Source organism: Neovison vison, chromosome 8 (genome assembly GCF_020171115.1).
Source record: "Neovison vison isolate M4711 chromosome 8, ASM_NN_V1, whole genome shotgun sequence".
NCBI lineage: Eukaryota > Metazoa > Chordata > Mammalia > Carnivora > Mustelidae > Neogale > Neogale vison.
The window spans coordinates 42,258,412-42,284,698 of record NC_058098.1 but is presented as its reverse complement, the minus strand read 5'-3'; the positions used below and the strand labels follow the sequence as shown (position 1 = coordinate 42,284,698).

Sequence of the window (26,287 nt, the reverse complement as noted above, 5' to 3'; positions counted from 1 at the left end):
CAAACTGAGGATTTCTGGGGGTTGAGGGGAGTAGGGATAGAGTGGTTGGGTTATGGACATTGGGGAGGATATGTGCTATAGTGAGTGCTGTGAAATGTGTAAGCTTGATGATTCACAGAACGGTATGTTATTTTATATGTTAATAAAAATTTTTAAGAAATGATTTCAAGAGATAATTATGTGGTCTAATAAAATTGCTTTGAAAAAGGAGTAAGTGTTTATAATTCTCAAATCAAATATAACTTCTCTCAACAATTAACATTCAGGTTATTTATTATTAAATTATTTGGCTTCTGTGCAACTAATGTGTATTGCTCACTGAATGATGGGAGTCTTCATGTTTTTTAGTGTATCTCATTTCAGTGCTATGTCGATGCAAGCATGGTTCAACGTAACTGTGAAACCAATATTATCTTAAATAGATCTATTCTCTGCAGCTTTTCAGGTACTTGTGGGACTGTGGGAGTTTGGTATGTAAACTGTGGACCACAATCTGGTTTGGCTTAAAGATTTGTTGAATCACAATTTGTTGTATTACAAATCCCACAGACATTCTGGGCAGGGGATATTTTGCTCTAATCCTCATGCTGAGAAGTCATTTTTAGCTTTATTATTTCATCCTAGCTTTGGATTTACTTATTACCTCTTCACTTTATTTTAGCTACCCAACTTTCCAAATACATTGTCCTCACTTGGCTTGTTGTACCAGGACCGTGACTATGATCAGCAACACAGGGTATAGGACTTTTGAAATTGAAAACTGGTTCTTCATGTGACAGGGTTATGTGAAGTAATAAAATGGCAATGAGTTTCCTTTATCCACAATTAGGAATATTTCTAAAGGAGGAGCTAAAAAGAAGGCTGTCGTGTTTCCTAAAGGGTCCACATTTTAGAATAGGTATAAAAATATAAGATGAGAAGAATGATACTATTTCATGGATTAAAACCCTGAGGAAAAATTATTAATCATCCATTCATTTGACAGTTATTTATGGAGCATCTACTGTGGATTCAGACCTGCACTGTACAAAGACATCCAGAAAAAAACAAGACACAATTTTTGCTTTTTAGCATCTAAACAATGCCAGTCAGCATTCTAATTCTTTATTATTCTTTAATTAATTATGTTATTTGAGAGTAGTTTGACAGACAATGTCACTCTGCTAATTCATTTAGCAGAAAGAAAAAGGAAGGCAAGAGAACACCTTTGAAATGATCTGCATCAGAATCTATTTTCTTAGTTATCATCCTCCTATCAGTGAATGAATATGAACATATTGAAGAGCACTTTATTGGCCTGGACAAAAAGCAGTTGTGATCTTTTTCTTTTGTTTTCTTTATACATAAAAATTGCTGAATAAGGACCAACCGTCCTTGAAATTTCTGTTCTGAAGCTAGAGCAAAACCAAAGTCAAGTTCTGTCCTCTACCTTTTTCCTTATTTCTTGGGTTGATAGCAAACCTTGGCAGTTTCTACGGCTAAAAAGCAACTGAGTGGATTCAGCTCTGACAGTCTAGCTGCTCAAACCCTCCTGCTTTTACATGCCTGGTTCCTTGGGATTTACATCCTCCTTCCCAAGCTGCAGGACAGTGAGTGAGAAAGGCCAGGGAGTGATGTGGAAACAGGATGGAGAAGGAAGCAGGGGTTGCAAGCGTGAAGAAGTTGGTAGGTTTAGAAGACACGTTTCAGAGAATGACAAAACAACTCACTCTTAAGGTGTTGGTTCACAAGATGTAATTTGCAACATCTACCTTTCTGGCTACCTTGTCCTTTCTGTTTCCTTCCTATACTATTATTATTATTATTATTACAGGGAATGAAAGAGAGGGATGGGAGAGGGGCAGAGGGAGAAAGAGAATCCTAAGCAAGCTCTATGGCCAGCATGGAGCCCCATGTGGGGCTCAGTACCACAGCCCTGAGATCAGGACCTGGGCCAAAATCAGGAGTCGGTTGCAAAAACAACTGGGCTACCTAGACTGTCCTCTGATACTCCCATTTACTTTTCTTTTTGCAGCTTGTGTGAATGTGCTTGGGAACTCAAAGACTTGAGGTATCCTAACTCTCAACATATTTGCCCTTTCAATTAAGATCAGTAGGCCCACATGGCAAAGACTTTATATTGCTACTCTTACACCAGTCATAGTCAATGCTTTTTGTTTAAGAATATTCCTCCCCATGAGGTTATGGAGAAAAAAGGACCCTCATGCACTGTTGGTGGGAATGCAAACTGGTGCAGCCACTTTGGAAAACAGTATGGAGGTTCCTCAAAAAATTAAAAATAGAGTTACCATATGATCTAGCAATTCCATTACTGAGTATTTACCCAAAGGATATAAAAGCACTAATTCGAAAAGAGGTATGCATACCTATGTTAATTGTAGCATTATTTATAATAATCACATTATGGAAGCAACCCAAGTGTCCATTGATAGATGAATGGATATACAAGATGTGTTATATATAGTCAATGGAATACTACCTAGCCATAAAAAGAAGGAAATCCTGCCATTTGTAACAACATGGATGGATCTTGAGTACAACGTTAAGCGAAATAAGCCAATGAAAGACAAATACCGTATGATTTCACTCATATGTGGAATTTAAGAAACAAAACATGAACAAAGAAAAAAAGAGAAAACGAAAAACAGACTCTTAAATATAAAGAACATGTTATCAGAGAGGAGGTGGGTGGGGTGGGCTGAAATAGGTGGTGGGAGTTAAGAGTACAACTAATATGATGAGCACTGAGTAATGTATAGAATTTTTGAATAACTATACTGTACACCTGAAAAATAACATAACACTCAATGTTAATTATACTCAAATAAAAAAAAAGAATAGTCACCCCCATATTTTGCTATCCCCTGATCCCAAAATTAGATAATCAAAAGAACATTATGCAGGATAGGGGTTAAGCTAATGTTTTAAAATGAGGCAGTCATCACTAGCAGTGTTTTTTTTTTCCCAAAGAATTATGAGATTCATACTTTATTTCTTTTCCCAGAATGACTTTATTATGGACCACAGTCTTGACATTTATCCTTTATGAGAGGACAGAGAAAAGGTCCAAGAGATGTATGATCTTTAGTGCCCCCACTGACTTATACAGATTATCGTTAGGACAAATGATTGCCCTCACCATGTAGAGGCAGATGGCCACTAGAAAGCTTCTAGGGGCCCCTTTTAGTTAAAACAGACAATATTTTGAGGAGAAAGATAAATTATTAGAATCACTAGTGCATGACCTTTTTTATTACTTAACCTATCTTATTTTCTTCTCTTTTGGAAACATCATTCTAAACTTCAAGAATAAACATTTCAAGTAAGTGCAAGAATAAGAATATCTTAGTCTAATGGGCTCAAGGAGTCTCTCTGACCCAAACAATGGGTTCTTAGTTTCCCTGATCCTCAGGTCTCTTTCACAAACCTCTCTTTCCTTCTGCCCCAGTTTCCTTTATGTTTCTATCTCTGGATAATCTTGAAGCAATGTCTTTAATCATGAAAGAGGAGAATCCAATGAGGAGAATAAATAAGAGGAAAATAATTGGCAATAAAGAGTAAGATCATAGCATAGGGATGAAATTCAGGGAGAACCAGTGCCCCAGTACCACAGAGTGGTTTTTGTCTACGGGTATCTACGTAAGTGACACACAGAGGATTTCTGTCCATAGGCTTCCCGAGGGATTCCCCAAGCCTTGAACTGATACAGCCAGGTTGAAGGCTGTTATGACACAGAAAAGAGAGCTTTTTCCTTAGATAATGGTGCCAGCTTCTTCAGCAGAACCTTTAAGAGAATGCCTATCATGGGCTGACAGCAGGCAGCTTGGATCTTACTGTGAAAGTAGATAAAGTGGCTTCTCAGAGCAGAATTTCCACTCCAGGGAGTGGGGGATCCCCTGGGTTGAGGAGTTAAAGGAAAATTGCCTGTGGCCTGTCAGTTGGTGGTCTGCTGGAGAGTCTGTTTCATCTGTATTCCTAATTAAAGCCCAAATTAAATCCAGTCAAATGTTCACATGAAAAGCCCACAAGAATGAGTTTCCAGATTCCATCAATTCAAAAAGAGTCTCATGTGTAAATCCCTAACTCAAATGTCTGACCCATTTTATACCCACTTTCCCCCAAGAGTTCTGGAGAAGAGTTATGCAGCTGTCAATGTACAGAGAGCAATTTGACTGGATTATTAATTTCCCTTTTAGTGAACTGCATTATAGAAATTATTTTACTCAATTGAATGAGTCTGTAAGTATAGAGGGAATGGCAGAAGAGATTTGATGAAGGAGGATTTGGGGATGACCAAATTCCTATTATAGAAAAGGAGCTGCTTTGTGGGTAACATAATAACTTTGATTGAGGAGAAGAGAATTTAAGCTTCCAGGGTGAGTATGAAATGAGATCTGGATTCTAAGAGCAAGGTAAAGATTATAAGTTAAAAATGGGGGTTATGAGCACCATCAAGGCATGAAGATAAATTAGATGAGTGTGAGAAAATATAGGAGAGAAGGGCTGAGGTAGTCTTGTGGATGCAAACAAACATGGATATTGAGAAGCCTGCTGCCTATGGTGAGCTAATCACTCGTTGGCCCAGTCTTTTCTCCATGCCCCAAATGGGGCACAGCAACCTCTTCAGAGCATAGGACTCACCAGTAGAAACCTTCCATAAAAAGAATAATTAAGCAGTTTGGCTTCTCCCCATCCATCATTTGCCAAAACAGGTTCTGAGGCAACCAGAAGTGTAAACACAATAATGTAGGAGAAGATAGCGAGTAAAGGGATGGTATCTCTGTTTATTCCTCCCCTGCCCCATAGCCTATAAAAGACTTACTTATTATGCACAAGGTAGAGGAGTGGAGAGTCTCCAGTGTCACTCTGCTAAGGACCCATTTTGCTTATCACATACACTGAGTGTCTTTACTTCAAAATTCCCAGCCCGCCCTTGTATACATCCTGCCAGTGGGCTCAGTTGTGGCAGAAATGAAAGGCAGGTATCCAGAGAAACTCACCCTGGGGTCTCTCTCCAGCTGCTGCTTGTGATGTAGGCTGCGTCTTCTCTTGGCCTTTGCAAGGCCATTGTGATAAAAGTGGTACAGGCCTTCAGTGAAGGGAAGCTGTGGAGAGTCAATAAGACATAAGACATAATTAGCTTCTGGGGGTGGCCCCAGGATAGGGAAACTAAAGCTGAGCTTGCATGCAAGGACTCCCTGGAATGGGATGGATGTGAGAAACCTGGAAAGTTCCTATTAGACTTGGACATCTATTTCCCTATCACTGTAATTTCATTTTCTCTACTTTTTCTTATATGCTGCCCATTCACTTCTCCTCCCCAAATATCCTCCAGTCTTTCCTCTATTTAATTTCCACCCATTTAAAAAAATTTCTTTCTCCATGGAGCCTTCCCTTTACATTCACCCACACCAAGTTCTCCACTCTGTTCTCTTGAACTAGTGTTTCCACTCCATGTCTGGTTGCTCCAGAATTGTGTTGTGACCTACCCCTGTTCACAGCTGGACTATCTGTGTTGTATCTTAGACTTTCTCTGTGACTCCTTGATGTCTTTCATCATATTGGGCACAGTGCAACCATATAAATCTATATCCTATGGTAGGATATAAACTATGTTTATAAACTAGGTATAAACTATGTTTGGGGCCTTGTAATGTATAAAGAAATATCAGTACAACAATAATGACACAAAAGATGGGAAAGAATCATAGTTATATTGGAGCTAAGATTTTGTATACTTCTGAAATTAAGTTGGTTTAAATTATTTATTGTTTAAATTATTTATTATAATTTCCAGGTAATCCACCAAGAAAATAACTACAAAGCATATAGTAAACTAAGCAACTAGGTAATTAAAATGGTACACTAAAAATATTTAATTCAAAAAGGCTATTATGAAAGAAAAGAAGAAAAAAGTTTATAAGACATTTAGAAAGCACATAGTAAAATGGCAAGTGTAGTATCTTTTAAGTAGTACGTTAAGTGTAAATGGATTGAAAATTCCAATCAAAAGGCAGAGATTTACAGAATGAATGAAAAAAACTCCAACCCCATTATTCAACTATATGCATCTACAAGAGACACACTTTAGATTCAAATACATAAATTGATTAAAGTCAAGAGATGTGAAAACATATACTGTATAAACAGTAACCAAAAGAGAAGAGGGCTGGCTATACAAATAGTAGATATAGTTGATTTTAACAAAAACTGTAACTGTAGACAAGAAATAACATTTTATGGTGATAGAAGAGTTAATATATAAAAAAGACAGATAATTATAAATATATATGCATGTAAAAACAAAGTCCCCAAATTCACAAAACAAAAACTGACAAATTGAGGGGAAAAACAGATAATGCATCAGTAACAGCTGGAGACTTCAACAGCCCATTTTCAATAATAGACAGAAAAAATATGCAAACCAAAAAGTAAATTGAAACCTTGAACAAAACCAAAAACCTGCTAAACCTAAGAGACATTTATGGAATATTCTACTCAACTATAGCAGAAGTCATAATCTTCTCAAGTACACATGGAAATTTCTCTGAGATAGATCATATGTTAGGCCAAAAATCAATCTTACACAAATTTAAAAGGAGTAAAACAACACAAAATATGTTATCTGATCACAATTTCTAATTACATTAAAAATCAATAAGAGATGAAAAATTTAGAAATTTGGATAACAACCTACTCCTAAATAATCAATGAGTCAAAGAAGAAACCACATTGACTATTCCAAAATGCTGAGAAGCATGAAAACAAAAACACAGAATTTAAAAACTTTTGGGGTGCAGTTAAAGCAGTACTTAGAGGGAAATGTTTAAGAACTTATATCAGTCCTTCATAAACTCTTCCAAAAAATGGAAGTTGAAGGAACACTTCCCAACTCATTAATCAAGGCCAATATTACCCTCATATGAGAAAGGTATCACAGACAAAGGTATCCCAAGAAAAGAAAACTGACGGTTCATAAATATCAGTCCATTAATCCTCATGAAAACACTAGCAAAGGGAATCCAGGAACAGATGCAAAGGATTATATACCATGACCAAGTGGGATTTATCTTAGGAATGCAAAGTTGTTTTAACAGCTGAAAATCATTTAATATAATAACAATATCAATAGAATAATGGACAAAAACCACATGATCATCTCAATAAATACTTTTTTAAAAAACTATATATTTTAAAATTAAGTATTTTTTAAAAAGTGTTACTGAAGTGATCATTAGATAAATCCAATACTCGTTTATGTTAGAACATTCAAAAAACAGAATGAAAGAGAATTTCTTCAATCTGATAAATTTATCTATGAAAATAAATGACATCATATTTAACATTGAAAGACTGAATACTTTCCCATTAAGATCAGATCAAGACAAGCTTGTCTGCTCTTGCCGCTTATATTCAATAGTGTACTGATAGTTCCAGCCAGGACAATAAGGCAAGAAACAGAAATAAAGGCATCTATATTGAAAAGAAAGAAAAAATTATCTTTATTTGCAGAAGACATAATCTTGTACATAAAAATTCTTGAGAAATCCACAAAGAGACTATTCAAATTAACAAATGAGCTCCATGTGGTTGTAATATATAAAATTAAGATATAAAAATCAAATATATTTCTATATGCTAGCAATGACCAATCCAAGAATAGAATTAAGAAAATAATTTCATTACAATAACATGAAATAAGTAAAATATTCAGGAATAAATTTAGCAAAAGAAGTATAAAACCTGTACAGTGAAAAGTACAAAACATAACTGAAAGAAATTAAAGAAGATATAAATAAATGGAAAGATATCCCATGTTCATGGATTTTTAAGATGGTAATACTCCCTATATTTGCTGATCCTAAAATTCACATGGAAATGCACAGGACCCCAAATAGCCAAAGTCATCTCTGAAAAAAACAAAGTTGGAAGACGCACACTTTCCCATTTCAAAACTTAATACAAAGCTACAGTCATCAAAACAGTCAAGTATTGGCATTAGGAGAGTCAGAAAGTTCAATGGTATAAAATTGAGAGTCCAGAAATAATTTATAGTAACTTCTGGTTAATTGATTATAACCTTGGCACAATGCAAATTCAATGGGAAAAAGTAGTCTTTTCAATAAGTCATCCTTGGAAACTGAATATCTACACAAAAAGAATGAATTTGGATCCTTATCATTACACTACATAAAAATTTTAACTCAAATCATCAAGAATATGAAAAAAAAACCAGCAACCCATAAAATGAAATGGCACAGCCACTTTGGAAAATACTTCGGCAGTTACTCAAAATGTTAAAATGTTAAAGAAATGATCCAGCTATTCTAATCATAGGTACATATCCAAGAGAAATGAAAGCATATGCCTACACAAAGATATGCACACAAATTTTCTTCATAGCAGTATTAACAATAGGTAAAAACTAGAAACAACCTAAATGTTAGCCAAATGATGAAAGGATGAACAAAATGTGGATGTTATTTGAGAACAAAAATAAATGAAACATTGTTATATGCTACAACACAGAGGAAAATTAAAAACTACAGGCTAAAGAAAAGAAACCAGATTTTTAAAAAAAAGTCACATATTGTATAACTTCCTTTATATGAAATGTCCAGAACAGATAAACACAGAGAAATACAAAGTAAATTAGTGTTTACATCAGGGGCTAAGAGGAGACAGCAACACAGAGTGATTGATAATGGTACAAGGTTCCTTTTTAGGATGATCAAAAAGTAGATCATAGTAAGATTTTACAACTTTTTGTATATATTAAAAATTACTGAATTGTATATTTTGAAAGGGCAAATTTTATGATTTGTGAATTATGTCTCAATAAAGGTGTTATTTTATAAAATCCTGTGATGAACAGTCTTGTAAATGTCACTGTGTGCATAGACAAGAGTTTTCTTGAAGGATACATCCCAGGAATTCAATCATTTAAGTAGAGATTATGAACATTAGCATTTTTAAGAAGATTTTTTAAAATTTATTTGAGAGAGAGAGAGCACGCACATGCATGTGAGCATGAGCAGGGGGAGAAGCAGAGGGAGAAGTGGACTCTATACTGGGCAGGGAGCCCAATGCCAGGCATGATCCCAGGAGATCATGACATGAGACAAAGGAAGATACTTAATTGAATGAGCCACCCAGGTGCCCCTAAATATTCCCCCAAAAGGTTTCCTATGAAGTTGTATAAGAATAACTAAAAAGTAAGAATAAAAATATCCATTGTCCATTACTTTCAACATTGGGCATTTTAATTAATGCCTAACATTTAATTAATGTTGTTAAAACAAACAAAATATGCCATCTTATTTGGATTTCTCTAATTGTTTTTAAAGCTTAAACATCTTTTCCTATGTCCATTAAACACTTAAATCCTTCTCTTTGAATTCCCTGTTCATGTCTTTTATGCCTCTTGCTATTGCTTGTCATAAACGAGATGCTGTGTTTTGTGCTGGAGAGCCAAGGGTAAATATGACATGAAAATAGCTCTCAATCCACCAGGGAAGTCTTATATACACACAGTAGCATATAAATGATACTCTGTGATAGAATGATTTAAAAGCATGAGTTCTGGGTTGCCTTGGTTTAAACACTGGCTCATCTACTTAACATGGCCCTCTGGCACGTTATTTAACACTTTTGGGTCTCTATTTTTTCACTTATAAAATAAGAGTGTCTCCTCATGTTGTCTGAGAATTAAGTAAGATAATGCATGGAAAGTTCTTAGAATAACGCCTGGAACATAGTGAGCACTCAGTAAGTGTTAGCAAATATTTTTAGAGTATAGTGTGCTCTAACACAGTTATGGGCAAGGAGCCATTAGAGCCCTAAGGAGAGATTCTTTCAGTCAGAAGGATATCTGGGGAATGTGGCATGAAATTTCTGGAGGAAGGGAAGTTATTCAAACAAAGCAAATATTTTCATTTTTATTTAAGTATGTATTTTCCTAATGTTTCATTTTTGAAGAGTGTGGCTATTTTTAAAACATAGGTGCCAGTTCTTTGACGATGGAATACATGATTCCAACTCTTGAAGCTGAGGAATGTGACTGGTTTGATCAAAAGGGTATGGTGAAAATGATGTGACTTTTGAGGTTAGGTCATAAAAGGCCATGTGATTTCTGCCTTGTTCACCAGAACACTTTCTCCTAAAGTCCTGATCTGTCATTTAAGAAATTCAACTACTCACAGGCTGCCATGCTATGAGGAAGCCCAAGCAACTTTGGGAGACTTGTGGAGTGCTTTGGTTGACAAACTTGGTTGGGCTAAGTCTTGAAGTCATCACATTTTGGGTGCTCAATATATAAATGGGGGCCACCTGGATGACTCAGTGGGTTAAAGTCTCTGACTTTGGCTGAGGTCATGATCCCAGGATCCTGGGGTTGAGCCCCACATTGTGCTCTCTGTTCAGTGGTGAGCCTGCTTCCCTTTCTCTCTCACTGCCTTCCTCTCTGCCTACTTGTGATCTCTGTCTGTCAAATAAATAAATAAAAAATATTTAAATATATAAATGAGGAATCTTTGGATGATCCCAGACTCCAGCCATGCTAATCATCCTTCAGCTACTAAACCTTCCCACCTGAATTCCCATGTGCCCTGCCTGAATTTCTGGTCCCAATTCCATGAACATAATAAAATCACTGTTGTTTTATACTACTAAGTTTTAGGTTGGTTTGTTACTCAGCAACAGATAACAAGAAACAACTAGCTGGCTTAAAAAAGAGTTTTGTTTCCCAGCTTTTAGGACTTTGAAAACTTGGAATTCTACACTAATGGTTCTGTCTGTTAATTGGTGATACCAGCCTGAAAGAGCTCTATAAGGATCCTTCAAATGACCTTCTTGGCACAGTGGAGAGGGGGCCTTGGGGCCAGAGCAGCAGATACCGGATGAACTTCAAAGATACAGCAAACTTGTCTAGGAGTCTGGTGTGTGAATGAAAATCTTTTAGAACACTGCAGCTTTTATGATTTAGTTCCTGTTCATTAAAAATCACATTCTCCAGGGCAAATTAAACTAAATATTTCATGTGCATTTTCCAGGCTCAGTGTTTCTTGAATGTTTTTTTCTGCTTAACCCCACTGATACATTCAGGGTATGTCAGGATTTGATTTTAAAAAGTGAGAGTGGATGGAGAATGGAAATGGAAAGAAAATATAAGTGTGCTGACCTTTTGCTTTCCGAAGACTTGTGCCTCTGATCACTGTCAGGTGGTATAAACTTGGGAGTTTTATTTCCTGTTGTGGGGGACATGATGAATCTGAAAATTTTAACACTAGAAAGTACTTTGATGTTATCAAGCACCAATGAGCATTGGAGGGATATTATTCGGGCTTTGTTTTACTGATTTTCAGAAATTAGTGGAGGCAAAAGGAAAACTCTTTCTTAGAGTAGAGTTCAAATTAATAATATAGAAGTAATGGTAGAAATTGGATACCACCCTTTAGGAAACACCTTGGTAATAATTGTGACTGGCAAGCATCAGCAATGATACTAAACTTAGTGGGTGAAATAAGATGATAAATAAAGAAAAATAATACCTTTATAATAGAGAAACCGGAGAGATACTGTTTTAAAGAACTGGTCAAGTCAGCCTCACTGGAGAAGAAATGTACCAAAATCCTGTGCTTCATGATATGATGCATCAATAAGAAGATAACATCACCTTTGTGACTGCATATCCTTGATTGGATCCCAGATCAGTAGAAAAGATATTATTTGGAAAATTTTGAACCATTTCTATAGATTGATTAGTAATATTATATCAGTTATTTTCCTGGCTTTGATATTTGTGCTATGGTTATGTAACCATAACTTGGGAAAGGCTGGAATCAGGCAGCATCTTACTTTTTGTGACTGGCTTATTTCACTCAGCACAGTATCTTCAAAGTTCACCCATGTGTGGCATGTGTCAGAATTCACTCCCTCTTCAAGGTTAATTATACCTTGAATGTATATTGTGTGTTGATGAATACCTGGGTTGCTTCCACCTTTTGGCCATTGTGAACCATGCCACTATGAACCTCGGCGTGCATGCGCCATTTTTGAAAAAAAAAAAAGAAAAGAAAAGTCTAAAGTTATCTTCAAACTGAAATATAAAAGATGTAAAAATATTTTAAAAAATTAAATTTGAGTGTCCTTAAGAGGACATTCAAGCCAGAGGCCCCATCACATCCTATTGTCACAATACAGAGGTCAATGGTTATGTTCCCTGGAGGCAATTGGTTTGCACCTTGTCTCTGACTAACCACTTCACTTTATAAAATGAGAAAAGGTTCTGGCTCAGGAAGGGGCAGGGCTCTCCCAGTTGAGAAGGAACTCCTGGTAGAAATCCCAGGTCTCCTGACTAGAAATCAGCACACTTCCCATCATGCTGTTTCCACTGCAGCGTTGGTCTGTGCCCCAGATACCTTTGCAACTATGGCTATGAATCTGAGAGTTTGCAGGCTGGAATTCCTAATGAAGAAAAGTGTGACTGAAGGACAGCCAAGCTGGTGAGTGACCTCCTCTCTGCTATGTTTTTGGGACCCAAAACCTGGGATTCTCTGATTAGGAGCAGTGTCTCAGGTAGGACAGAGATGGAGCTAACTGGTCTCATGGAGTGGAAATTGGAAAGTGGCAATAAATGGACAACGTGACTGGTCACAGACCTAACAGAAAATTCGTTTGCAGGCATTTGTTGTTATTTGGTGTTATTTTGCCTCTTTGGGCTGTAGAGCCCAAATCTGCTATCCTCTGAGCATCTGAAAAGGGCTGTCTGAGGAGATCAGTGTGCAAGCAGGAGGCCACCACAAGCAGAGAAAGACAGATGCTTTGTATAAGGTTACTGCCTACAGAGACCTCGATGATACAATGCTCATGCGTTCCCTAGTTTTTCAAGTAGAATGCTAATCTTATAAATAGAAAAGGCATATTAGAAATAGTCTTAGGTCCTCAAACACTCACCTGAGTGTTACAGTAAGAAACCTCTCATATACATCAGCATTTAGTATATTTTCAAATGTTTTCTTCACTTAGACACAAACACACACACCCACCCTTCTTTTATGCCATCACCTTTTTTTCTTAAGACAAAATATGCTTGGCTCCGGAAGGAAGGAGAAAAACAAGTGAAAGAAGAATTTACAGCAAATTGTCAGCTTGAAGGTTCAGGCTGGGTGACAGTATAATAATGTTGCTAGCTCAGACTTGCAGAGTTTTTAGAAATTCTCATTATGCTGCAAAATTTTATGGGTCCCAGCAACACTTCCTATTGCCTTTCTTCCTTCCCTCTTGCTTCCTTTCCTCCCTGATAGCCATGGCTCCAAGCTAAAGCTTTTCCCTGAGCCCACACATTCCCGTTCCTCAATAGGAGGGAATGTCAGGGAGCTGGTAGCCAATTATGAAGCAAACAAAATGCATATAAAATCCTCTCAGAGCCCACTGCCCGCTTTCATTTGGACCAGAGTTTGATTCATTTACAAAATCCATGGATGCTCCAGTAAGCATGGCCTCAAACCCAGATTTTGTGCTTCTATGCATTTTCTTGTCCCCAACAGACCCCACAGCTTTTTAGAGATTCTTAAATTGGTCCAGACCCTCCAAACAGTTAAAACTCTCTGGTTTGGGGGAAGGAGCATGACGGCAGAGGAGTAGGAGGCCTGATATCATCAGGTCCCAGGAGTTCAGCTAGATATTTATCTAACTATTCTGAAACCTACAAACTCAGTAGGAGATCAAAGAGAAGAAGAGCAGCAATTCTAGGAACAGAAAAGCGACCACTTTTGGGAAGGTAGAACATACAGAGAAGTGAATCCAAAGTGACAAGAAGATAGACTGCAGGGGAAGGGCCAGCTCCCAGCAAGTGGTGGAGCAGCAGAGCACAAAATTAGAACTTTTAGAAGTCTGCTCCACTGAGGAGCATCACTCCAGAGCTAAGCAGGGGCAGAGCCCTCACAGGGACAGGGTGGTCTCAGGTCCCAGGGTCACAGAAGGACCAGGGGTGTCTGAAAGTGGCAGAGCTCCCAGGTATCGGAGTGGGGAAGCTGGCTGCAGAGACGGAGCTGAGAAGTAGGCTCTCAGCTTGGGATTATCTGAAACTGTGATCTAAGGCACATTTGTACCACTGCACTTTGAGCAGAGACCCCACAAGTGGCAGATCCGGAGAGACCCCCTCCTTCCTTCTCCAGAAAGAGCAGCGTGGGAGTGTGTGGCAGGAATCTGCTGGGATTGGAGACTCCAAGTGGGGCCATGTGCCAGAGAGAAATCGTGTGCTCAGTCACAGGCTAGGTGAGCTTGGAGTGTGGCCAGAGACCAGGTAGATGGGAGGGATTGACTGCTTTTCTCTGAAGGCACACTGAGGAGTGGGGCTCTGAGCTCTCAGCTACTATGGGCCAGACTGGGGGGCTTCCACCTTCATTCCCATCCTCCAAGGCTGTACACTGTACAAAAGCTCCCAAAAGCAAATGTGAGCCGATTTCTTAGCCTGACCCCTGGCAAGGGTGATGCATTTCTGCCTTGGGGAAACACATTTGAAAACCACTGCAACAGTCCCTTCCCCCAGAAGATCAGCAAGAACATCTAGCCAAGACCAAGTTCACTGATCAATGAGAACTGTTGAACTCCAGAGCAAGGGGAATATAGCACATAGAATTCATGGCTTTTTCCCCATGATTCTTTAGTCTCTCAAAGTTAAATTTTTTTAATTTAATTTTTTTCTTATTCTATTTTAAAATTTTTCCTCTTTTCTATTTTAACTATTTTATCTTATCAATACCTTTTTAAAAAATCTTTAAAAATTTTTATTATTAGTCATATTCTATCCCTTCATTGTATTTAACCTTATTTTTTGTGTACATACAACTTTTTCTTTCTTTAAAATTCTGGGATACAGTTACCTCTAACAGATCAAAATATACCCTAAATCTAGTGCATAGTTTTGTTCTAGTCTCCAGCCTGCTCACATTCTTTATTCTTATTTTTTCTTTTTTTCAACAAAACTTCTTATCTTATCAACTCCTTTTTTAGAATCTTTTTAAATTTCCATCTTTACATTCATATTCCATCCCTTCATCATGTTTACCCATTTTACATATATATATATATATCTAATATATATATATTATCTATCTATCTGTATATATATATATATATATATTTTTTTTTTCCCCTCTTTTCTTCTCCCCCTGGTTTTGTGTCTCTTCCCATTTGGTTAGTGTATATTTTTCTGAGGCCATTGTTACCCTTTTAGTATTCTGTTCTCTCATTCATCTCTTCTTAACTGGATAAAATGACAGGGCAGAAAATCTCACCTCGGAAAAAAGAAAAAGAGGCAGTACTTACAGCTAGGGACCTAATCAATACTGGTATTACTAAGATGTTAGAACTAGAGTTCAGAATGATGATTATCAAGGTGCTAACTGGGCTTGAAAAAAGTATGGAAGATACTAGAGAATCCCTTTCTGGAGAAATAAAATCCCTTTCTGGAAAAATAAACGAACTAATATCTAACCAGGTTGAAATTTAAAAAGCTATTAATGAGGTACAATCAAAAGTGGAGGCTCTTACTTCCAGGATAAATGAGGCAGAAGAGAGAATTAGTGATATAGACCAATTGATGGAAAATAGAGAAGCTAAGAAAAAGAGAGATAAACAACTACTGGACCACAAGGGAATAATTCAAGAGATAAGTGATACCATAAGATGAAACAGTATTAGAATAATTGGGATCCCAGAAGAAGAAGAAAGGGGTGGGGGAGGTATATTGGAGCAAATTATAGCAGAGAATTTCCCTAATTTGGCAAAGGGAAAGAGCTTCAAAATCCAGAAGGCACAAAGAACACCCCTTAAAATCAATAAAAATATGTCCACATCCTGACATCTAATAGTAAAACTCACAAGTTTCAGTGACAAAAAGAAAATCCTCAAAGCAGCTTGGGACAAGAGGTCTCTAACACACAATGGTAGAAATATTAGATTGGCAGCAGACTTATCCACAGAGACCTGGCAGGCCAAAAAAGACTGGCATAATACATTCAAAACACTAAACGAGATAAAGATGCAGCCAAGATTACATATCCTGCTAGTAGGCTGTCATTGAAAATAGAAGGAGAGATTAAAAAGCTTCCAGGGCAAACAAAAATGAAAAGAATTTGCAAACACCAAACCAGCCCTACAGGAAATATTGAAAAGTGTTCTCTAGGGAAAAAGAGAGCCTAAAAGTAACAGATCAGAAAGGAACAGAGACAATATATAGTAAGACATTAACAGTCACCTTACAGGCAATACAATGGCACTAAATTTGTATCTTTCAATAGTTACCCTGAATGTAAATGGGCTAAATGCCCTAATCAAAAGACACAGAATATCAGAAGGATAAAAAATCAAGACCCATCGATATGCTGTCTGCAAGAAACTCATTATAGACCCAAAGACACCTCCAAATTTAAAGTGAGGGGGTGGAAAACAATTTACCATGCTAATGGACATCAAAAGAAAGCTGGGGTGGCCAATCTTATATCAGATAAATTAGATTTTAAGCCAAAGACTATAATAAGAGATGAGGAAGGACACTATACAATACATAAAGGTCTGTCCAACAAGAAGATCTAACAATTTTAAATATCTATGTTCCTACCATGGGAGCAGCCAATTATATAAACCAATTAATAACAAAATCAAAGAAACACATCAACAATAATACAATAATAGGAGGGGACTTTAACACCCCCCTCACTGAAATGGACAGATATTCTAAGCAAAAGATCAACAAGGAAATAAAGGCTTTAAATGGCACACTGAATGAGATGGACATCAACAATATATTCAGAACATTCTATCCCAAAGCAACAGAATACACATTCTTCTCTAGTGTACCTGGAATATTCTCTAGAACAGATAACTTCCTGGGTCACAAATCAGGTCTCAACCAGTATCAAAGAATTGTGATCATTCCCTGGATATTTTCAGACTACAATGCTTTGAAAATGGAACTCAACCACAAGAGGAAAGTTGGAAAGAACTCAAATGCATGGAGGCTAAAGAGCATCCTACTAAAGAATGAATGGATTAACTGGGAAATTAAAGAAGAATTAAAAAAAATTCATGGAAACAAATGAAAATGAAAAACATAACTGTTCAAAATCTTTGGGACACAGCAAAGCCAGTCCTGAGAGGAAAGTATATCGTGATACAAGTCTTTCTCAAGAAACAAGAAAGGTCTCAAGTACACAACCTAACCCTACACCTAAAGCAGGTTGAGAAAGAACAGCAAAGAAATCCTAAAACCAGCAGAAGAGAAATAATAATGATTAGAGCAGAAATCAATGAAATAGAAACCCAAAGAACAGTAGAACAAATGAATGAAACTAGGAAATGGTTCTTTGAAAGAATTAATAAGATTGGTAAACTCCTGGCCAGACTTATCAAAAAGAAAAGAGATATGACCCAAATTAATAAAATCATGAGTGAAAAAAGAGAGATCACAATCAACACCAAAGGAATACAAACAATTACAAGAATGTATTATGAGCAACTATACACCAGCAAATTTGACAACCTGGAAGAAATGGATGCATTCCTAGAGACATATAAACTACCAAAACAGAACCGGGAAGAAATAGAAAACCTGAACAGACCCATAACCAGTAAGGAGATTGAAGCAGTTATCAAAAATCTCCCAATAAACAAGAGCCCAGTGCCAGATGGCTTCCCAGGGGAATTCTACCAAACATTTAAAGAAGAATTAATAGCTATTCTCCTGAAACTGTTCCAAAAAATAGAAATGGAAGGAAAACTTCCTAACTCCTTTTATGAGGCCAGCATTACCTTTATCCCAAAACCAGACAAAGACTCCATCAAAAAGGAGAATTACAGACTATCGTTGATGAATATGGATGCAAAATATTCTCACCAAAATACTAGCCAATAAGATCCAACAGTACATTAAAAAAATTATTCACCATGACCAAGTGGGATTTATTCCTGGGCTGCAAGATTGGTTCAATATCTGCAAATCAATCAATATGATACACTACATTAATAAAAGAAAGAACAAGAACTTTATGATACTCTGAATAGATGCTGAAAAGTCATTTGACAAAGTACAGCATTCTTTCTTGATCAAAACTCTTCACAATGTAGGGATAGAGGGTATATACCTCAATATCATCGAAGCCATCTATGAAAAATCCACAGCGAATATCATTCTCAATAGGGAAAAACTGAAAGCTTTTCCCCTAAGGTCAGGAACACAGGAGGGCTGTCCATTATCACCACTGCTATACAATATAGTACTAGATGTCCTAGTCTCAGCAATCAGACAACAAAAAGAAATAAATGGCATCTGAATCAGCAATGACGAAGTCAAACTCCCACTCTTTGCAGATGATATGACACTTTATATGGAAAACCCAAAGATTCCACCCCAAAACTGTGAGAACTCATACAGGAATTCAGTAAAATGTCAGGATATAAAATCAATGCACAGAAATCAGTTGCATTTCTATATACCAACAGCAAGACAGAAGAAAAAGAAATTAAGGAGTCAATCCCATTTACAGTTGCACCCAAAACCGTAAGATACCTAGGAATAAACCTAACCAAAGAGGCAAAGAATATGTACTCAGAAAACTATAAAGTACTTATGAAAGAAATCGAGGAAGACACAAAGAAATGAAAAAATGTTCCATGCTCCTGGATTGGAAGAACAAATATGTCTATGCTACCTAAAGCAATCTACATATTTAATTCAATCCCTACCAAAATACCATCAATTTTTTTCAAAGAAATGGAGCAAATAATCCTAAAATTTTTATGGAACCAACAAAGACCCCCAAAAAGCCAGAGGAATGTTGAAAAAGAAAACCAAAGTAGGTGTCATCAAAATTACCGACTTCAAGTTCTATTACAAAGCTGTGATCATCAAAACAGTATGGTACTGGCACAAAAACAGACATATAGATCAATGGAACAGAATAGAGACCCCAGAAATAGTCCCTCAACTCTATGGTCAACTAATCTTTGACAAAGCAGGAAACAATGTCCAATGGGAAAAAGACAGGCTCTTCAACAAATGGTGTTAGGAAAACTGGACTGCCACATGCAGAAGAATGAAACTGGACCAATTCCTTACACAATACACAAAAATAGACTCAAAATGGATGAAAGGCCTCAATGTGAGACAGGAATCCATCAAAATCCTTGAAGAGAACACAGGCAGCAACCACTTCAATTTCAGCCACAGCAACTTCTTCCAAGAAACATTGCCAAAGGCAAGGGAAGCAAGTGTAAAAATGAACTATTGGAATTTCATCAAGATCAAAATCTTTTCCATAGCCAAGGAAACAGTCCACAAAACCAAAAGACAACCGACAGAATGGGAGAAGATATTTGCAAATGACATATTAGATAAGGGCCAGTATCCAAAATCTATAAGGAACTCATCAGACTCAACAACCAATGAACAAATAATCCAATCAAGAAATGGACAGAAGACATGAACAAATATTTCAGCAAAATAAACATCCAAATGACCAACAGACATATGAAAAAGTACTTAACATCACTTGGCATCAGGGAAATACAAATCAAAACCACAGTGAGATACCACCTCACACCAGTCTGAATGGCTAAAATTAGCCAGTCAGGAAACGACAGATGTTGGCAAAGATGCAGAGAAAGGGGAATCCTCCTACACTGTTGGTGGAAATCCAAGCTTGTGCAGCCACTCTGGAAAACAGTATGGAGGTTCCCCAAGTTGAAAATAGAGCTACCCTACAGCCCAACAATTGCACTACTGGGTATTTACCCTAAAGATACAAATGTTGTGATCTGGAGGGGCACGTGCACCTGAATGTTTATAGCAGCAATGTCCACAATAGCTAAACTATGGAAAGAACCTATATGTCCATCAACAGATGAATGAATAAATTAGAAGTGATATATATCTATATCTATATCTATATCTATCTCAGTTTCATTTTGGGCCCTGCATATAGACAGATCTAGATTCTGCATTACACTGACATTTCCTAAGACCATTCTTGATTTCCTGGGATCACATGCAATCTCTGCAGTCGGCAATAAGGATGGGGAGAAAGGGAATGGTCTCATGAAAGTGAAGTTGTCTCTGGGAGGGCCAACTCCCTAAACCATAGCTAGCCAAATACTTCAATTCAGATTTGCTGATGGAATAGAAGTTTCTGGGGACAGAAAGGAAGAGAAGAGGAGTTAAAAGGCAGAAAAGGAGATAACAAAGTCCTGTATTACAATCATGCCCCTCAGCCTGAGCAATCTCTTATACATAGGTTGTAAACCTTCACCCCTACTGACTTGCATCTTTCTCACAACCAAAGCTCCTCCTCTTTGGAAGACTTACATTCACACTTCTAAGCTACTTGAGTCCCCTCACTTCTTCCTGTGTTACTGTGGAAAGAAAGGGACAAAAAGTGGGTCTAGAGACCAACAGGTAAAGACTACCCCTATTTCTTCAAAAGACTCTTCCTTAGTCTTTTTTTTTTTTGATAGAATAAAAACATTTAATTATTATAAAATATATGCCACTAGCAATACATTTGCATAAATACACAAAGTTATTATCTTTTAAATTAACATATAATGTATTATTAGCCCCAGGGGTACAAGTCTTTGAATTGCCAGGTTGACTCTTCCTTAGTCTTATGGCTCCCTAGGGCCACTGTTGGATACCTCTGCTGCCACAGAGAACCTCAAAGAACATGATCAGTGTCTGAGCATTGGAAAGGCAGGCAAACCTGTGAAGGAGGCTGCCACTCTGATGACTGAAGAGCCCCATGGGTCCTCATTAAAGTTCTCTAGCATTGGAAGAAACTTCTCAGTCACTCAGGGTTCAGTCATGTAGCACCATGATGATGTGTATTACAAAGAACCACAAATTTTGGTAGTTTCAAATAGCAACCATCTATTCAGCTAACAATTTCCTGGGTCAGCAGTTTAGACTTACTGAGTTCAGGTCTTGGGTGACTTCATGCATGTGTAGTCAGTTGTAGTTTATGGAGTTGGTTTGACTTCTGAGTGCTGATTGGCTATTATTGGGGCACCTCAGTTCTCCTCCACCTCATCTCTCATCCTCAAACAGCTTTGCCCAGACTTGTTCTCATGGATGAGGCAGTGTTCCAAAAATAAATACAACACTGAAAAAAACCTAAATGGGAACGTGTAAGCTCTTGAGTCCCAAGCTTAGAACTGGCACACCAGCACTTTTACCATATTCTTTTGGCCAAAGCAAGTCAGAGACTAGCTTACAATCAGAATAGAGAGGATTTAAAAATTCCAGGGCAAATCTAAGAAGGCCAAAAATTGGGTCATCAATAAAATCAATGTACCATAATCAGAGCATGCCAGGAGGCCCACCCTGAAGATGTTGCATGGACCAGCTGACGCTTTGGGACATTCAATAGGCATCTTCCCCCAGAAGGTACGGCATGAATGCCAACATTTCTGGATCTGCTAGATAGGATAATTGACACAAACAGGGAGTCATTCTCAAACCATAAACAAAGATGTTGCCGTACTAGCAGAAAACAGTTCAAAGTAAAGATCCATTTGTAAATTCATCTCGCCACCTATGTCAATTTCTTCAAAAAAAATTACCTCATTTTCTGATTGAAGCAGTCCTGTAAGGTGGGTGTTATTATTTCTGTTTCAAGTGTGAGTAGACAGAAGTGCAGTGAAGTTCATTTGAACCCAGGCTCTTTCTCCCATTTTTAACTCTCACTCAAATTTCTTTCCTACATAGGTTTTGTCTTTCTTTGGGCCAATCAGGGCAGGGACCCTGCATGTTACTGATACCTGCCCAGAGACCATTACTGATTCCCTGGATTGTGTGCAAGGTAAGCTGATCTCAACAAGAATTCTGAAGCTTACAAATAGACATGTTAGAATGTCAACTTTAGGGCAAAGGAAGGGAAAGGAATATTTTCTAGCATGATTTTATTTCTTAATTAACACAGCAAAAAGTCATTTGTTTAACCTGATACAGAGATGAAATATCTATTCCCATCATGAGATAGAAAGCTTTTTTAAAAACACAGACTACTATAACAACTATGAAGTGACAGCTGCCATCCAGAGCAAGTGTAGGGATAGTCTGATTGACAGCCCAAGATGATGAGGCTGAATTTCACACCTGTTAGCATAATGAAGAATAAAAATTGCATGTGTGGGATGAAGACACAATTTGTTAACTAAAAAGATTTACTGGGAGAAGAAAAATGGATCCAGAAGTGAAAAGGGGATCTACTTCTGCCCTCAGAATTTATGGGAATGTTGAGAAGAGTTTAGGACTTCTACAGGTCACATAATTATGGGGGGGAGTTGAGTGAATCTTATCTAGACCCTAAAGTTTAGGCATTTCTACTTGACATCTGGATTATATAGATAAAAAAAAGTGAAGTTCAGAAAGTTAAACAATCTGATCAATTTCATACTGTTCTACAGAAGTTGGATGAAATCTCATGGTTATTGAGAAAACTGAATTCTCTGTTTCATAGAGGGAGAGACTTGAATGTTATTAATTTTGAGACAATATATCTTTTTGGGGGGTAATTTCTTATTTTTGTAATAATTTCAAACTCACACAAAAATTTCAGGAATAGGGGAGGAGTCAAGATGGCGGAGAAGTAGCAGGCTGAGACTACTTCAGCTAGCAGGAGATCAGCTGGATAGCTTGTCTAAAGATTGCAAACACCTACAAATCCAACGGCAGATTGAAGAGAAAAAGAGCAGCAGTTCTAGAAACAGAAAATCAACAACTTTCTGAAAGGTAGGACTGGCGGAGAAGTGAATACAAAGGGATGGGAAGATAGACCCTGGGGGGAGGGGCCAGCTCCCGGCAAGCGGCAGAGCAACGGAGCACAAAATCAGGACTTTTAAAAGTCTGTTCCGCTGAGGGACATCGCTCCAGAGGCTAAACCGGGGTGAAGCCCATGCAGGGTCAGCGTGGCCTCAGGTCCTGCAGGGTCACAGAAGGATCAGGGCTATCTGAGTGTGGCAGAGCTTACAGGTATTAGAACAGGGAAGCCAGCTACAGAGACAGAGCCAAGGAGTGAGCTCCCAGCTTGGGGTTACCTTGAACCGGTAGCAGGCTCGGTGAGCTCGGAGCGTGGCCAGAGGCCAGGGAGACGGGAGTAGTTGGGCGCAGTTCTCTGAGGGCGCATTGAGGAGTGGGGCCCGGGCTCTCGGCTCTTCTGGGCCGGAGACCGGGAGGCCGCCATTTTCATTCCCGTCCTCTGGAACTCTACGGAAAGCGCTAAGGGAACAAAAGATCCCGAAAGCAAACCCAGCGGATTACTCAGCCCGGCCCCTGTTAAGGGCGGTACAATTCCGCCTGGGGCAAAGATGCTTGAGAATCACTACAACAGGCCCCTCCCCCAGAAGATCAACTAGAAATCCAGCCAGGACCAAGTTCACCTACCAAGGAGTGCAGTTTCAATACCGAGGAGAGCAGCGGAATTCCAGAGGAGGAGAAGGCAAAGCACGGAACTCATGGCTTTCTCCCCATGATTCTTTAGTCTTGCAGTTAATTTATTTTTTTTTTCTTTTTCAATTTTTTTTCTCTTCTTCTGCTAAATTTTTTTTAACTTTTACGCTTTTCTTTTTTAACGTTTTTTAACTAGTTTATCTAATATATATATATTTCTTTTTAATACTTTTTCTTTATTCGTTTTCTTTTTTAATTGTTTCTTTTCTTGACTTTTTTTTTCTTTCTTTCTGAACCTCTTTTTATCCCCTTTCTCCCCCTTCACTATTTGGGATCTCTTCTGATTTGGTTAAAGCATATTTTCCTGGGGTTGTTGCCACCCTTTTAGTATTTTACTTGCACCTTCATATACTCTTAGCTGGACAAAATGACAAGGCAGAAAAATTCACCACAAAAAAAAAAGAACAAGAGGCATTACCGAAGGCTAGGGACCTAATCAATACAGACATTGGTAATATGTCAGATCTAGACTTCAGAATGACGATTGTCAAGATACTAGCTGGGCTCGAAAAAGGCATGGAAGATATTAGAGAAACCCTCTCTGGGGAGATAAAAGCCCTTTCTGGAGAGATAAAAGAACTAAACTTTAACCAAGTTGAAATCAAAAAAGCTATTAATGAGGTGCAATCAAAAATGGAGGCTCTCACTGCTAGGATAAATGAGGCAGAAGAAAGAATTAGCGATATAGAAGACCAAATGACAGAGAATAAAGAAGCTGAGCAAAAGAGGGACAAACAGCTACTGGACCACGAGGGGAGAAATCGAGAGATAAGTGACACCATAAGATGAAATAACATTAGAATAATTGGGATTCCAGAAGAAGAAGAAAGAGAGAGGGGAGAAGAAGGTATACTGGAGAGAATTATTGGAGAGAATTTCCCCAATATGGCAAAGGGAACAAGCATCAAAATGCAGGAGATGCAGAGAAGCCCCCTCAAAATCAAGAAGAATAGGTCCACACCCCATCACCTAATAGTAAAATTTACAAGTCTTAGTGACAAAGAGAAAATCCTGAAAGCAGCCTGGGAAAAGAAGTCTGTAACATACAATGGTAAAAATATTATATTGGCAGAAGACTTATCCACAGAGACCTGGCAGGCCAGAAAGAGCTGGCATGATATATTCAGAGCACTAAACGAGAAAAGCATGCAGCCAAGAATACTATATCCAGATAGACTATCATTGAAAATAGAAGGAGATATTAAAAGTTTCCAGGACAAACAAAAACTGAAAGAATTTGCAAATACCAAACCAGTTCTACAGGAAATATTGAAAGGGGTCCTCTAAGCAAAGAGAGAGCCTAAAAGTAGTAGATCAGAAAGGAACAGAGACAATGTACAGTAACAGTCACCTTACAGGCAATACAATGGCACTAAATTCATATCTCTCAATAGTTACCCTGAATGTTTTTTGTTTGTTTTGTTTGTTTGTTTGTTTTTTAAAATTTTTTTATTTTTTATAAACATATATTTTTATCCCCAGGGGTACAGGTCTGTGAATCACCAGGTTTACACACTTCACAGAACTCACCAAAGCACATACCCTCCCCAATGTCCATAACCCCACCCCCCTTCTCCCAGCCCCCTCCCCCCAGCAACCCTCATTTTGTTTTGTGAGCTTAAGAGTCACTTATGGTTTGTCTCCCTCCCAATCCCATCTTGTTTTATTCTTCTCCTACTCCCTTAACCCCCCATGTTGCATCTCCACTTCCTCATATCAGGGAGATCATATGATAGTTGTCTTTCTCCACTTGACTTATTTTGCTAAGAATGATACGCTCTAGTTGCATCCATGTTGTCGCAAATGGCAAGATTTCATTTCTTTTGATGGCTGTATAGTATTCCATTGTGTATATATACCACATCTTCTTGATCCATTCATCTGTTGATGGACATCTAGGTTCTTTCCATAGTTTGGCTATTGTGGACATTGCTGCTATAAACATTTGGGTGCATGTGCCCCTTTGGATCACCACGTTTGTATCTTTAGGGTAAATACCCAGTAGTGCAATTGCTGGATCATAGGGCAGTTCTATTTTCAACATTTTGAGGAACCTCCATGCTGTTTTCCAGAGTGGTTGCACCAGCTTGCATTCCCACCAACAGTGTAGGAGGGTTCCCCTTTCTCCGCATCCTCGCCAGCATCTGTCATTGCCTGACTTGTTGACTTTAGCCATTCTGACTGGTGTGAGGTGATATCTCATTGTGGTTTTGATTTGTATTTCCCTGATGCCGAGTGATATGGAGCACTTTTTCATGTGTCTGTTGGCCATCTGGATGTCTTCTTTGCAGAAATGTCTGTTCATGTCCTCTGCCCATTTCTTGATTGGATTATTTGTCCTTTGGGTGTTGAGTTTGCTAAGTTCTTTATAGATTTTGGACACTAGTCCTTTATCTGATATGTCGCTTGCAAATATCTTCTCCCATTCTGTCAGTTGTCTTTTGATTTTGTTAACTGTTTCCTTTGCTGTGCAAAAGCTTTTGATCTCGATAAAATCCCAATAGTTCATTTTTGCCCTTGCTTCCCTTGCCTTTGGTGATGTTCCTAGGAAGATGTTGCTGCGGCTGAGGTCGAAGAGGTTGCTGCCTGTGTTCTTCTCAGGGATTTTGATGGATTCCTTTCTCACATTGAGGTCCTTCATCCATTTTGAGTCTATTTTCGTGTGTGGTGTAAGGAAATGGTCCAATTTCATTTTTCTGCATGTGGCTGTCCAATTTTCCCAACACCATTTATTGAAGAGGCTGTCTTTTTTCCGTTGGACATTCTTTCCTGCTTTGTCGA

The 26,287-nt window shown here is 38.0% G+C and overlaps 2 protein-coding genes across 2 annotated transcripts in view; one reads left to right on the top strand and one right to left on the bottom strand.

Annotated features, from left to right (window-relative positions):
* Positions 1-26,287, bottom strand: part of PCSK2 (proprotein convertase subtilisin/kexin type 2) — a 278,454-nt gene that overhangs the window by 225,261 nt on the left and 26,906 nt on the right. The window contains exon 2 of the mRNA XM_044263484.1: positions 5,001-5,105. Coding sequence (XP_044119419.1) covers positions 5,001-5,105 — 105 coding nt within the window. The remainder of the gene's footprint in view (positions 1-5,000; positions 5,106-26,287) is intronic.
* Positions 12,430-26,287, top strand: part of LOC122915828 (rab11 family-interacting protein 4-like) — a 31,703-nt gene continuing 17,845 nt past the window's right edge. Inside the window, exon 1 of the mRNA XM_044262563.1 lies at positions 12,430-12,503. Within this exon, the coding sequence (XP_044118498.1) occupies positions 12,430-12,503 (74 nt within the window). The remainder of the gene's footprint in view (positions 12,504-26,287) is intronic.